Consider the following 15,508-nt stretch of genomic DNA (forward strand, 5'->3'; position numbering starts at 1 on the left):
ACGGATAGTATTAAAACTCACCACCAGTGACTATATACGATTCAAAAAACATGATCTGTGTTAGTGATGGGTAATATTAAGACTCAATACCAGTGATTATACACGTTTCAGTGAAAAGTGATTCATTAGTGACGGATAGTATTAAAACTCACCACCAGTGACTATATACGATTCAAAAAACGTGATCTGTGTTAGTGATGGGTAATATTAAGACTCACTACCAGTGATTATACACGTTTCAGTGAAAAGTGATTCATTAGTGACGGATAGTATTAAAACTCACCACCAGTGACTATATACGATTCAGAAAACGTGATCTGTGTTAGTGATGGGTAATATTAAGACTCACTACCAGTGATTATACACGTTTCAGTGAAAAGTGATTCATTAGTGAAGGATAGTATTAAAACTCACCACCAGTGACTATATACGATTCAGAAAACGTGATCTGTGTTAGTGATGGATAATATTAAGACTCACTACCAGTGATTAATTACCAGCAGTAATATAAAAAAAACGGTATCTAGATTCTGATTTAAGTTTTATTAGTACGGCAAATAAGTTTGATGACATTTACACGTGTTTTCTAAATTAAGTTTCTATTATGTCGTCTAAATTATTTAGTTACCAAATCTAGATTTTATTCGGTATTATCTTATGCACCTCTAAAACGTGCCGGAATATACTTATCCTATCCTATATCGAGTGTTTAGTACAAATTATTAGCAGTACCGATATTAGATCCACATTTTTCTTGTTTACCTAAAGCAGAATAAGGTGTTGTATTTATTTTATTTCGCATTATCGTTGCATGAAACATGCTAAGATAAAACGAATAAGAAAGCCATTGTCTTCTCGCGCATCAAAATGTGGACTATTAAAGTTTTGACATTTTTTTGAAAGTGGTACCCCTAATCACCTTTATGGAAAACTTACAAAATAATTGTTTGTTTGAATTAAAATTCCAAAAAAATCAGAAAGTTATTTTTTTTCAAGTAAGCGAGGGTTTACCAGCGACATTTTTCAATTTAGATATATCGTTTACTTTAAATATATACATATTATTTTAATGAAGTCAGGCTCTTAGTGTAAAAACATGGAAACGATCCGTTTAGCGTATCGGGTTGATGCCAGCGTTCAGTGGTTCTGTCTACCTCTGTTTACGTTAAACTAAGGAAAGTAAAAACATATGTAAATTATTTTTTGTAAAAACCTGCCATAGCCTGAAGACCCAACATCTGACACGTATTAAATCTGCATAGAATATAGCGTGTATCAAATTCTGTTGCATTTAAATACAATTTGTGATGTTCATAAAAAAGAAAAAAATATTTTTTGCTGAACATGTAGTATTTGGTTCACAGTAATTGGTTTTCGGATAACAGAACCTTTCTGTTGTCGTAGTTAAACGTCCGTTAAATATATTATTTCAAAATCTTGGCCTTTGTGAGATTAAGTGTTTTGTTCAAGACGAACAAATGAAAGTGTGTTAAAAAACCTGATGTGATACATATTCCATGATTTTTTAAAACAGAATCTTCTTCAGAAAAAACGCATTTTTAGGAAATGGGATGTTGTACTTTGTCAGATAATTTATTTTAACTTGTTTTTAATATTTTGAATGTAATGTTACCACTTGTTGACTAGATTTTCAGTATTATTGTTTGAGTTTTTTTAAACTTATTTAGATAATCTGTTTGTTTTTCCCTCCCATTTGCTAGTGACTTCATTTACCAAAGGTCGCAGGGTTAGTTTTTCGTCAAATAATTTGTAATTAGTGTGTTATCCCAGTATAGGCAGAAGCTTCCTGCCGTATTAAAAGTCACATATTTTAACCGAAAAACTACAATATGTATGAACTTTTGAAACTGTGTAATTAACATCCTAATCTGTAGCATCGTCGCTATTAGGTTTAAACACGTTACATGATCTTCATGTTACAGTGAGGATTGTTTATGTATTTTTGATTGTTTTATCCATTATATTCTTTTTTTAAATAGAAAACCAAGTCTGAGCCCTGGTGAAAAATGGGAGAAGATATATTGGCCTGTGTACACCCCCTACGGTCGAGAATACTTAACCTTAGATGTTAACTCGACCAAGACTGGTCGAGGTCCTCGAGCGGAATACTGCGCCTTCTGGCAGCAATACCTACCTCAACTTGTGAATGCAACTTGTAAGTAAACGACTGAGAGTTTTTGTTTTTAAATAAAATAAATATAAGTACTTAAAGATACAGAAAAACCTAAAATCATGTAAAATAATTATGCGAAAACCAAGTGAGAGAGAAAAATAAAGAAGAATCTGAGGAAAAATTCTATATTCTCGGAATGATGTTGAGAGAGTTTACAAATAAAAAGAAGAAATATTGTTCTGGTATATTCTGGATAAACAGTGAAAGGTAACAAAATCCTCCTGTACGGTTATGCTACTTTCTTGTAGTGGGTTTGTTAAATAAGGATTTTAGTTGCATTTGTAGTAAAATTATGAATTTCGGATCTGGCGAGTCTATGCGATATCATAAACTATTTCCCGAATTTTAAGCTATTGGTACATTATAAGAGTTACAATTAATCTCTTAGCAAGGATGGTGGTTGGTAGGGTGCTGCTAACTGGCTAACATCTCCCTAGTCAGTAGCTCAAAATTACAGACGGGGGGAGATAGACTTAGTAGCTTTGTCATAACTAGTCAGTAGCTCAAAATTACAGACGGGAGGTGGGGAGATAGACTTAGTAGCTTTGCCATAAATACAGGGAATTACAAATTGTTTATTAAACGATAGCTTCATGAAAGATAGTAGTTCGGTTTTAGTTTGTTAAACTGTGAGTAGTAATATAAAAATCGAGGTCCTCATTCCGATACATAACAATAGCTCATAGCGGTCCTCTGGTGGGACAGCGGTAAGTCTACGGATTCACAACGCTAATATCAGAGATTCGATTCCTCTCGGTGGACACAGCAGATAGCCCGATGTGGCTTTCCATAAAACACATACATACATACACACAACTCATACCGTTCTTCATTTAATATCCATTACTTAGAAAAGGACAGACGATAGGAAGATGATCGTTGTACTTCAGCTATTAGACGATAAAACCAAAAAGTTCAGATCTTTAGAAAGTTATGATAAGAAATATAATATTATAAAAGTAGATTTTCCTTCGCCATACTTGGTAAAAAAAAGAAATATATCAATGGGTTATCTAACAAGAAATTATTTCTTTATACGTTTCTTTTATTTTTTACTGTTATCGATTTTAAAGATTTATTTTTCAAACTTTGTTTAATGATTTGCACTGTGAAGTTGTATCTGACACTTTCATAACTTGTTATGCACTCAAGCAGCATTCTGGGGGGCCTCTTGAAGTTTTTTTCTTACGAAGGATATTCATACATATCTCATGAAATAGGCTTAAGTTAATGCTTTTATCGACCAGAACTAGTAAGACTACGTTGGTCGAGAATCCGGTGTAAGTCTCGCTTGTTTGAGCACTGCAGCGTGATATTTAATTCATTAGGCTTACGTATGCGGGTATTGTAAGCAGGCAAGATTAACTACCATGGATAAGCGACCGCCCGCAAAATTCTTCTATGTTCCTTTCTAGGGATTAGGGCCTTGCTGCTACAGTGTTTGCGTGGAATAGCGCACCTGTGACAACGTTTAGTGCATGTATATTTCAGTGGAATAAACGGCTAAACTGTTCGTGCATTAGCTATCGTCGTTGATTCCGCATATTAAAATTCTCAAGGATGAACGTGATACTGTTATATTTCCACTGAATATGGAATGTTCAATAGTTCGAAGCACTAAATCTGTGATAAGTCTAATGTTTATTAAGATAAAGTAATTATAAGTTAGTTCACAATGATATTCATTATTACAATGTTTTACATACTTTGTTGTTTCTAGGAATACAGTTTTCCTCCCATTTGACAATTGTGTTTCAGGTGACGAGATAGGGAAGTTTTCTTTACGTCATCCAGGTACTAACATTTTAATTTACCACAGATAGATAGATAATAGCGAAAAATAGGTTATCCTTCAGTCAATTCTCTACTATTATAACCATTAAACTAAATTATTTTATATATCTCACTTTCTTTTAGGGCGATAACAGATAAACAAATAACATGTTATTTCACATCTGACATAAAAAAAGCGAGATGACGATTGACTCCAGTGTTCTATAATGTGGCAATACGTACTTCACCTTCATCTAAGGCTGTAAACTGCAATAATGCAGAATTGTATATAGCAATATTAATTGTGCTTTCGTTTAGTGTAATGGTAATTCCAAATTACTGACCACCTTTATATTTTTCATTCACGTTTTCATCCAGTGTGTGGTTTGTGAAACTAGTGGCGCTAATATATTCACAACCAACTATAATTACCTTACAAACTCTTTTTCATTCTTTCGTGCCATATATCGTGGTTGCTTAGCAGCTTCATATGTTACCTATTCCATTATCCACCCCTAGTGGTCTGCTTTACACATTCTAAAAATGTGTAGAGAATTTTTTTTTAATTGGACTTTATTATTGGATTAATTAGTTTAGTTCGTTTAAAAGTTATGTGACAGCTAAACAGAATATAATTAACAAAGTTCTAGTCGTTTCGACCCATTCACGTGCAATTTACCATCTGACTACGAAGCAAGAGTAGTCCGGACAGTTAGTTTGTTTGTTGTGAAGCACAAAGTGAACTATCTGTGCTATGCCCGTAGCGGGTTTCGAAATCCGATCTTTAGCGTTAGACGGCCCAATGATTTAACGCTGAGACACCGGGAGGGTACAAATTAGAACCATCTGTGTCAGTTTGTTTTCCTGGAATGTTTCAGTTGTCCACTATTCCTTAACTTCAAAAATTAAAACAAGCATATCAATTATAATATACTAAAACTTTTGACAATTTTGTTAAATGATCGTTTTTGTGATAGACATATCTCCATAAATTATAAGTTCATGTCATACCTGGCAGAATATTATGAACCTTGAAACATAGAATGTTATATTTTGAGAAACAATAATATAGATGTCGCCCAGTTTCCAGTCATTAAATAAGAAAGAAATAGAATCATGGATTATACATTGTAGGATATTAATTCGGAGCGAAAAACAATAAAAATTTAAGCCTCCATGGTCAATGGCTGCGAATAAAGTAACATAGCATGGTTCTTTTAACAACAAGAACACTAATTGTTTTGGAAATACTTAAACTAAAAACCATGTGAAGTTACTCTCGAAATTTGCAGGGCGTTATTTTGACGTAACCTTAATATTTTTTCTCTCAGTGACGGAAAATGACAATCTTGTTTGTTTATTTTGAATTTCGCGCAAAGCTACACGAGGGCTATCTGCGCTCGCCGTCCCTAATTTAGCAGTGTAAGACTAGAGGGAAGGCAGCTAGTCATCACCACCCACCGCCAACTCTTAGGCTACTCTTTTACCAGCGAATAGTGGGATTGACCGTCACATTATAACGCCCCCACGGCTGAACGGGCGAGCATGTTTGGTGGGACGGGGATTCGAATCCGCGACCCTCAGATTGCGAGTCGAGTGCCCTAACCACCTGGCCATGCCGGGCCATCAATCTTGAAATACGTAGCTGAATAAGAGTGACATAAATTTCATAAACTAGCAGCACTCGTTTTTGGTGTATTAATCTTTTTTAACTTCATAAGTAACCCATTAGTTACTACTGCATTTACATGATATGGTATTTAATACAAAAATTAAGCACCAAATGCACTGACAGACCACTTTATTAGGACTTTTACCAAACATATATTTGTAGAACACTTACATATGAAAAACAGACTTATCATGTGCTTCGTCCACGTGATTGCCTGAGCCATATAAAAATATACTTACGTCATTGTTAATCTGAAGCCAATGGGTAAGAGCAAGGATTTATCCGACTTTTAAAGGTATACGATACTCGGTATCCGCCTAGCAAAAGCAGCCTTATCAGGAGTCTAACATCATTAGCCACAAGAAAAATATTGTGCCCCCAAACGTTAGTTACAAATCACGTTCTGTATTTCTTGAAGAATAGCCTACATTCAAATAATAGACTTACCAGAAACTTGCGGTACTCGATAGACCACGCTGAGTCCGCCTATTATTACTAAGAAACATAGCCCATTCTAATATTACGTGTATCCCAATAGAGTAAACAGTTAGTCTAATTTATTATTCAGAACTTTAAGGTAATTATATGGAAATATCACTGACACATTTTTGTTGATATTTTTATCTTATTTTGAAGGGTAATTTTCAAAACGGCCACTAGTTCTGTCTGTACTGTTTCTCTTGCAACAAAACAAGCACATTGCCAGTACTCTGATATGGATAAAATGTATCATGTTTACATATTTGAACCAAATTATTTTAATGTAATAATAATAATGATAATAAATTTCAATCAAACTAAACAAAGACTTAGAAGTTACTAGAAAATACTAGTTTCTTAAGTTTCGTTCTAAAGTGATATTTCATTAACACCTTTCTGATTGTCATGGCTTAGGCTTTTAAAGGTTAAATATATGGACAAATAATTATAAAAGTACAACATGTACTGTACACATAGTAATTTTACTATTCATCGGCAAGTGCCCTAACTGGAAATATTTAAAGTTACTAGATTTGTTAAAGAGCTCTTCCAAGCTAAAGTATGTCTTGATACAAATGTTACGTATTACAATTTTAAATAACCTAAAACAGAATTAAAATGAAATTTAGATTTAGTAGTTAAATAAATGCCGATATATTTCCAATTTATATTTGCCAACAAGATTGATACACACAGTTTTCTTTTTTTTTAACACAAATAAGTTTTAATATACAAACAGTAATACAATTTACAATAACAGTTATTACAGATAGTTATTACAAACAATGATTTATAAACAAAAGTTTCATAAACTTACAAGCAATATAAAGTATTCTTTCTAGTCTGAAATTTTCATTATCTTATCGAGGGTTCATGATGAGCGAGTTAATTACGAGTTGACGTTAGTACAATTCACTAGAGAGCTAGCTAGCTATGTGGGCCTCGCTGATCACACGCTGATTACAGGTCGAGTTTCCACCGATGACGTTAGGTAATGTTTTCGTAAAAATACTAATGTCCGATGTGAATCCACTGAAGTTAAATGGTTTATAATGTTCGAAATTTATAAATGTTCCTGGTCAAATATCTGAAGTTTTCCGATTAATAAGCGTTAATCACAATTATAGCTTCCGAGGTTTGCCAACTATAGCAAACCAATAATATATACTGTTTTTAAGCGAGTCGCGTTGTTTATATATATGAGCGTGTGGAGAGTTTCTCGAAAATTCAGATTACATAACAATACAAGGCTACACTAGCGTTTATGTACACACACATATATTGTTGATTCTTACACTCGAGAATCTTCTACAACTTTAGAGAGTAGGCGGGAGTTTCGCAGTACAGATTTAACAGTACACGTTATGTACATTTCTAAAAATAAATTTGATTTAAACAAACATCGATATTAAAATAAATATAGAATAATAAATCTATCACCCAAATGTTGAAAGAGAAAAAAGCTAAATTAATGTAGTGACTTTTGAAAAGTACTTTATAATTTATTCTTATGTCTCAGGAAAATAATAGATTTCTAATAAACATAGATTATGGTGAAAATTTTATTTTCTTTATTATCGCAGAAAGAAAAAAATGAATTTTTAGTGTGCATACCAAAAAGTTTTTTTTTTATATTCTAGTAAACAGTTCTTTCTTTTGGCCTGAAAAAAATGCTTGAAGAGCATAATTTTATGAAGTTTAATTTCTTTCACGTTTGATGAAAACTTAATCATCTTTATGAATCATTGCACTAAATGAAAATTTTTCTAAATGTTTGGGAAATCAAGTTATTTTTTGTGCTAAACCATTAGTGCATCCTGTTTATTTATCCCTAATGAATTTTAAACGATTTCAATAAACAGAGACTGTTTTTTGGTCCATCTACTATTACGACAGAATAACCGTCTATTCCTGAAAACCAAATAGTAGTGATTTAGTGAATAATTATATCCTAACCTTAAATACATAATAACAGAAGTAAGTCAACTCCAGCCCTGAAAATAGCATGTGATAATTGAGTTTGCAAGAGGGCGCTAAGAAAGAAGAAACTGGAAAGATAAGCTCTTAGTCTTATACTGTTATAGATTTTTGAATATTATTTAATATTAATGTTATCGTTTATAGTAATTTGTGTTCAATTATGAAAGAATAACTAGACTTAGTAAGATTGGTAAATAAAAATAGTAGGGTTAAAGTTTTTAAATTAAAGCTTAGTGGTGTAACTTTTACTACAACGTTAAATTAAGACTTTGGAAGTGCAATGGTAGTTTAGGCTTAGCTATAATTCAACTTTACTGGTAAATCGTAAAACAGGTTAAATACATTGTTTTATTAAACAAATGCAATCTAAATACTAGTTATTTGTCATTTCTATAAAATTAAAGATAAATTTAATTACTTTAGTGTGAATAAAGTAGTTATAAAACAGTAATAATTACTAATATACTTGATTATCAAAAATTAGGCTTAGCAGTGTTGGCAATAAGCCTATTTTTCTTCTTCTTAGTTCCTGTCGTTCCTAGTGGAACATAGGGCTACTTTTGCATACAAGGGATACATCAGCTAACAATGACTTTCAGTTTTAAGGAAGTTAGAGTACTATTAGGGCTAAAAGTAGTGAATTTAACTGTAATGACCCTATTCTATTGAGCAACAGATTTCAGCACTTGGCTTGTGCAGATGAGGAATTATTTGACAGAAGGAAAACAAAGGAGTCAGAGAAGGATGTGGATGATAAACTTAAGGAGGTCATAGTTATAGGTGATTCCTTGATAAAGCATGTGGATAGAATATTCTGTAGGGTAAATATGGAGAAAATAATAGATTATGCTACCCAGGGGCACAGGTGGAGGATATAACTGACAGAGCAAGAGATATAACAAAGGGGCCTAGCAATGATGCAATTTTTGTTATGCAAATAGGGGCTAATAATCTAGGGAGAGGTAGGTCAGAGGTGATCAATAACTACAAGGGCTTATAAACACATTTAAAGAAAAATACCATAACTTAATTGTGTTAAAGATACTGCTGAGAATTAATTGTGGGGATGAAATTATGAGTAGGTCACTAGGGCTAAATGCTAGGCTTATGTTAATATGTAAGAATGAGCAGGTAGGCTGGTTGGACTTGTGAGGTCAATTCGATGGGAAAAGGGAGCTTTTTGGAATGGATGGTTTACATTTAGGTATGGGCTGGCTTGTTTGCCAGGGCTATTAACTCAGCTGTACGGGAAGATTTAAACTATGTCTAGATAGTGTTTAGGGCCAGGATAAACTTAATGCAAAAAAGATGCATATAAAAGTTTAGCATAGGAGATAAGTATAGAAGTAGTTTAAGGATAGGCTTAATTGTTACTATTGTAATGCTAGAAGTATAAAAAATAAAGTAGATGACTTTAGGGCAGTGGTAGGAATGGAGAATTTTGATATAATGGGAATAACTGAAACATGTTTAAACGTAGATGATTTTGATGACAGAAATATCTTTGAAATACAGGCTTATAGGTTATTTAATAGGGATAGAGTACTAAAGAGAGGAGGGGGGGTGACTTTATATGTGAAATATGAGTTACATCCTGTTCAAGTTGAGGATATCGAAGATAATAGCAAGGAGATTGAATCCATTTGAGTTTCTATTAATGGATATAAAGGAAAAAGGCATTTAGTGAAACTTGTTACAGATCACTAGATGATAGTGATGAAATTAGTGAGAAACGTTACAGTGAGATTAATATTGTACCTGTTAATGAGGTCATAATTATGGGTGATTTTAATTTCAGCCATATAGATAGGGAAATGCTAGTCAAACCATGAGGGAGAAAAGATTTTGGAAACTGTTCAACATGGTTTTCTTCACCAATTGGTCAAAAGATCTACTAGAAGCAATGCTATTTTAGATTTATTGTTAGCTTCTAGTATAGAAATTGTTTAGAGAGTGAAATTGGGGAACATCTGGGTTCCAAGTGATCATTGTTCTATTAGGTTTGATGTTTTGCTGCATATGGAGATCAGGAATAATGATAGTTTGGTTACAAATTTCAAAAAGCAAATTTTGAAGGGATGTGACAAGAACTATCTGTTGTGAATTGGGCAGCTGAGTTATGTGGATAAACTGATTAAATGTGAAAAAATTTTAAAGATATATTTTTAAATATTCAAGATCAAAATATTCTTTATAGAAAGAAAAAGATGGTTACAAGTAAAAAACCAGGTTGTCTCACAAAGGGTATAAGAGATAAAATTAAAGAAAAGTATCACAAATTTAAGAAATTTAAATTGACTGATATGACGGAAGATTTAGAAGATCAAGAAAATTGGTCAAAATGGAAATTATGACATCAAAAAGGTTGGCTGAAAATGCAAAAATTAACAGTAAGGATTTCTTAAATACATTAAGGGTAAGCAAAATGTTAGAATTGGGGAGTACCCTTGAGGGATGATAAAGAACCGTTTTTTGATTATGAGAGGGCTTATTAAATTCTGATTTTCCTTCAGATTTTACTAACAAAAATTTCAGCAGTATTCCACATCTTAAACAATTGATAGATGGAAACAAGATTATTGCATTAATTTTAAGCTTGATAATAATAATAAATTGGGAAGTTTAAAGAGGGATAAGGCTCCTGTGCCAGATAATATCTCTCCAAGGGTTTTGAAGGAGATTACGAGTTGGATATGTAAACCACTTGCTAGTGGGCAGGTGCCAAAGGATTAGAAGTTAGCTAATGTCACTCCCCTTTTCAAAGCAGGTAATAAATATTATCCAAGTAATTATAGACCTATGTGTTACATCAGTTGTGAGACATGTTTTGGAAACTCTGATAAAAGAGCCCCCAGTGGCACAGCGATATGTCTGCAGAGTTACAATGCTAGAATCCGGGTTTCAATACCTGTGTTGGGCAGAGCACAGATACCCCATTGTGTTGCTTTGTGCTTAATTTCAAACAAACAAACTGATAAAAGATGCTTTGCAAAGTCATTTAACAAAGTTTAGAATTTTACTGGATAGTCAACATGGTTTCACAAAGGGAAAATCTTGCCTTACAAATCTTTTGACATTCTTTGAAAATGTTACTGCTTGTATAGATGAGGGTAAGGGTGTATGTAGATTTGGTGTATCTGGATTTTCAGAAAGCATTTGACAAGGTGCCACATAAAAGGCTTGTAAAAAATTTACTCTCTAGGTGTGAAGGATAAGTTAGCTAATTGGATAGAAGAGTGGCTGGATTAAAGAAAGCAGAAGGTTGTTATAAATGTTACAAGTGAGGTACCTCAAGGTTCAGTCTTAGGACCTTTGATGTTTTTGATTTACATGAATGACATAGATGAAGGAATGGTCGATAAATTACTTAGATTTGCTGATAACATTAAGGTATTGGTTGTTGCTAACTGTGAAGAGGATGCTGCTGTTTTGTAAAAGGATTTAGATCGTTTAGTGTGTTGGGCAAATAAATGGCAGTTGAGTTTTAATTATAATAAATATAAGATAATGCACGTGGGTTAGCACAATTTGAATTATACGTATAATTTCGATGGGAATAACCTTAACAGTGTCATAAAAGAAAGGGATCTTGGTGTAATGGTTGATCAGTCTCTTAAGTCATCCAAGCAGTATGCTGTTGCTAGTGGCAGAGTAGATAAGATTTTAGGTTGTATCTACAGAAATATTGAATACAAGTCTAAAGAGGTTATAATTTCATTGTATGGGTCACTGGTTAGCCACATTTGGAGTATTGTATTCAGTCTTGGGCTCCTTACCTTAGAAAGGGCATTGAATTGTTGGAAAGGGTTCAGAGGAGGGCTGCTAGAAAGGTGCCTTGGATCGAGGAGTTGTCATATGAGGAGAGGTTAAGGTCTCTGAAATTGTTTTCTCTTGAAAAAATAACAGTTAGAGGGGATGTAATTTATGTGCTTAAGATTGTAAAAGGATTTGATAATGTTGGAACATCATCTTTTTTCATACTTAGCGGCAGAAATATTAGGACTAGGGAACACAAACATAGATTTTGGCAAGGTAGTAGTCATCTTCAGCTAAGACAGTTTTATTTTTCTAAGAGGGTGGTTGGCTTCTGTAATTGGTTGCCTTCAGATGTTGTGGGGGCAGTAAATTTAAATGAGTTTAACAGAAAGCTCGATAACAATATGAATAATAAGGGCTGGCTTTAAGATTTTTTAAAATTTATTTATTTAATTGTTTAGTTTAGAGGATGGGACAGCCGAGATGGACCAATAGGTCCCTTGTTGTCCCTAAACATTATGTTATGTTAATAAAGGTTTTTATTCTGAATTACTTTCTGACAGTTTGTTATCAATGAATAAACGTTTTAAATGGACAACATTTACAGTAAAGCAGGGGTAGATATAATTCAAATCAAAATTATAAGGATACTGACCATTCTGTCTAATATAGATTTAAAACAAATACAAAATCGATGCCGCAAAAAGTGATACACATGCTGATTCTAAAAACCACTTCCATTCAGTTAAAAGAAACAAGTAATAAAAAAACATTTTGTAAATATCAAATGATGTAGCGATGGTAGTGCCAAAATGAATGCAAATAAGCATATAGGGATGATACAGCTATACATAGATCATCCCTACCATGGCTTTCAATATTGAAATTTAATAATATACTGTAAAGTGCATGAATAAAAAATGGTTACGAGGTCGGTAAATTCGTAGCGAGAGTCTGTAAGAATCAAGACTTGTGGCTTGGTATGGCCAGGTGGTTAGGGCGCCCAACTCTCAATCTGCGGGTCACGGGTTCGAGTCCCCATCCCACCAAACATGCTCGCCCTTTCAGCCGTAGGGGCGTTATATTGTGACATCAATCCCACTATTCGTTGGTAAAAGAGTAGCTCAAGAGTTGGCAGTGGGAGGTGATGACAAGCTGCCTTCCCTCTAGTCTTTCACTGCAGATCGCTCTCGTGTAGCTTTGTGCAAAATTCCAAACAAACCAAATCAATCAAAACACATTTTGACTCAACTTGATTTTTCTTGTACGTAAATCCTAGGCTCTTAGTTACACTACATTGATGCCTACCCTGACATAATTATGATAAACAAACTGCATACCAACAGTCAGGAATATATAACTTTCAACTGCAGTAATATTAAAGTCAAGTGTGCATTTTACAGTGTAACATTAAATTTTAATATTGAAGTCATGTAGGGATGTTTTATATATAGCTGTATCATCCCTATACTCTTGTTTGCATTTTTGGCACTGCCATCCCTACGTCATTTTACACTTACAAAATGTTTTTGTTGCTTGTTTTGTGACGTTTTTTCTCCTGACTGAAAATTAGTGTAATCTATGAATGTGTAATAAAATTTACCATTATGAGTATTGATTTCTTTTTTACTCCTTAACTTCAAACATAATGTAGGGTTTGGCTCCCTAAAGACACTGATTGTATAGTGTACAAAGCATTGAGTATTCTACATGGTACAGTCATCTAATGTTCATATATTATTGGCTAGTAATTCCTGTTTCACCCTGTATTTAAGCTTTTGAAAGGAACATAGGCCCGGCATGGCCAGGTGGTTAGGGAGCACGACTCGCAATCTGCGGGTCACGGGTTCGAAACCCCGTCCCACTAAACATGCTCGCTCTTTCAGCCGTGGGGGCGTTATAATGTTAGGGTCAATCCCACTATTCGTTGATAAAAGAGTAGCCCAAAAGTTGGCGGTGGGTGGTGATGACTAGCTGTCTTCCCTCTAGTCTTACACTGCTAAATTAGGGACAGCTAGCGGAGATAGCCCTCGTGTAGCTTTGCGCGAAATTCAAAACAAACAAAGGAACACAAAATTTCTGTAAAAAAAGCTAACTTCAAAGGGATAATGATGACATCGTTTACACTAGAATTATGTTGTGTTTTTTTATTGCTACTAGCTATTACGACTAAATGATGACACCGTGCCCTGTCCAGAAATACATAGAGTTGATTTAGGTTTAAACTGACGTTAATGATAAAGTAGTTGTACAGTTATCTCGAGTGAAACGACAAGAAAGATGAATAATTTGGTGGGTTGGTCACTTTCTGATTTGATATCTTATCGATGGTTTTGACCTTGCTTTGGGACTTGTTGGGTAATAAAACAAATGAAAGTGAGTGAAAATCTTCTTTTAAAGTAAAACTCTCTGTCATTGTCGATTTTTAGCTTGCATATTTGTATTAAGCCTATTAAGTACACTAGCCATCTCTACATACAGTGTCTACCGACTCTGTGATAAATTCTTGTTTATTAATTTTGTCTCAATTATTAGCCTGATTTGGTGCACTCGTAGTTGCATTACATTCAGGAATAGTCATCGCGATGCAAAAAATGCTGGATAGTGTTGACTTATCTCTCGATATATGGTTGGTCTAAAATTAAGAATTCTGAAACAACAAATAAACACATTTCAGTCCAGGTCGCTGACTGTAAGGATGTAAATTACTGGACTGGTTAAACAAAGTCACATTGTTTACTTGCTCTTACATGTTAGCTAATCTGTATTGTCTCGAATAGTGAATCATAAAATAAACATTAAGATCGTTGTATAAACAACAAAAGATACTACTTTGGTAAATAAGTGGCTCATATATTGTCGTAGTTGCTGAATCCAATCTTTTGTGAATATTGTTTTAACTTTAGCCTCAGGCAATGCCGATATAAAGTTATAATACTAAATTCTGAAATATATTCTCCATTGTAAAAGTCCCTTATTATGTTCATACATATTTCAATCATTGTTGCCTTTATCCAAAACTAATCTCCAGAAAGTTTAATATTAGGTTCTTTGCATCTGGACGATTCTAAAATGAATACCTATGCTCTCTACTTCCTGAAAGTAAATAATATGTTGTAATAGATTTGTTAACACTGATATATTAACACTTGTTTTCTTATATTCCATTAGTCTTCTGAATGTTTGAATAACAGAGACTTTAGAAACAACATTTAGATGATATATTTGCCTAATAAAATATGTGCTTAATATGAACTGTTGAACTCCTAACCAACTGTTGTATTATTCATATAATTGTGTTTTGTTCTATTGATCGATCTTATGCTCTCATAAATCGTAGAACAAATTATAAACAACAATGGAAGATCATTGCTATTCTGTATTAATCATGAACACCTAAAATGTTTACTAAACTGTAACACTTTATGTTACTTTCAAATTTGTGAAGCATAGGTAACAGAAACTTTTTCTCTTTATATACGAAATAAGCGGATGAGTAAAAACATCTTTACATATCTATTAACTTAGATACATAATACCATGTAGGATAAAGAAAATTTGGTAAATCAAATTTATAGAAACCCATTGGTGCTTGTCGATAGCGGTAGGGTTACTTTGATTTGTTTGTTTGTTTTGGAATTTCGCGCAAAGCT

General features: G+C 33.5%; 1 protein-coding gene across 2 annotated transcripts in view; it reads left to right on the forward strand.

Moving 5' to 3' along the window:
• LOC106469162 (acetylcholinesterase-like) overlaps positions 1-15,508 on the forward strand; it is a 112,980-nt gene that overhangs the window by 90,827 nt on the left and 6,645 nt on the right. For both annotated transcript variants that reach the window (XM_022397587.1, XM_022397588.1), the window contains exon 4: positions 2,001-2,176. In XM_022397587.1, the coding sequence (XP_022253295.1) occupies positions 2,001-2,176 (176 nt within the window). The remainder of the gene's footprint in view (positions 1-2,000; positions 2,177-15,508) is intronic.

This window comes from Limulus polyphemus, unplaced genomic scaffold, assembly GCF_000517525.1.
Source record: "Limulus polyphemus unplaced genomic scaffold, Limulus_polyphemus-2.1.2 Scaffold3331, whole genome shotgun sequence".
NCBI classification, from domain to species: Eukaryota; Metazoa; Arthropoda; class Merostomata; order Xiphosura; family Limulidae; genus Limulus; species Limulus polyphemus.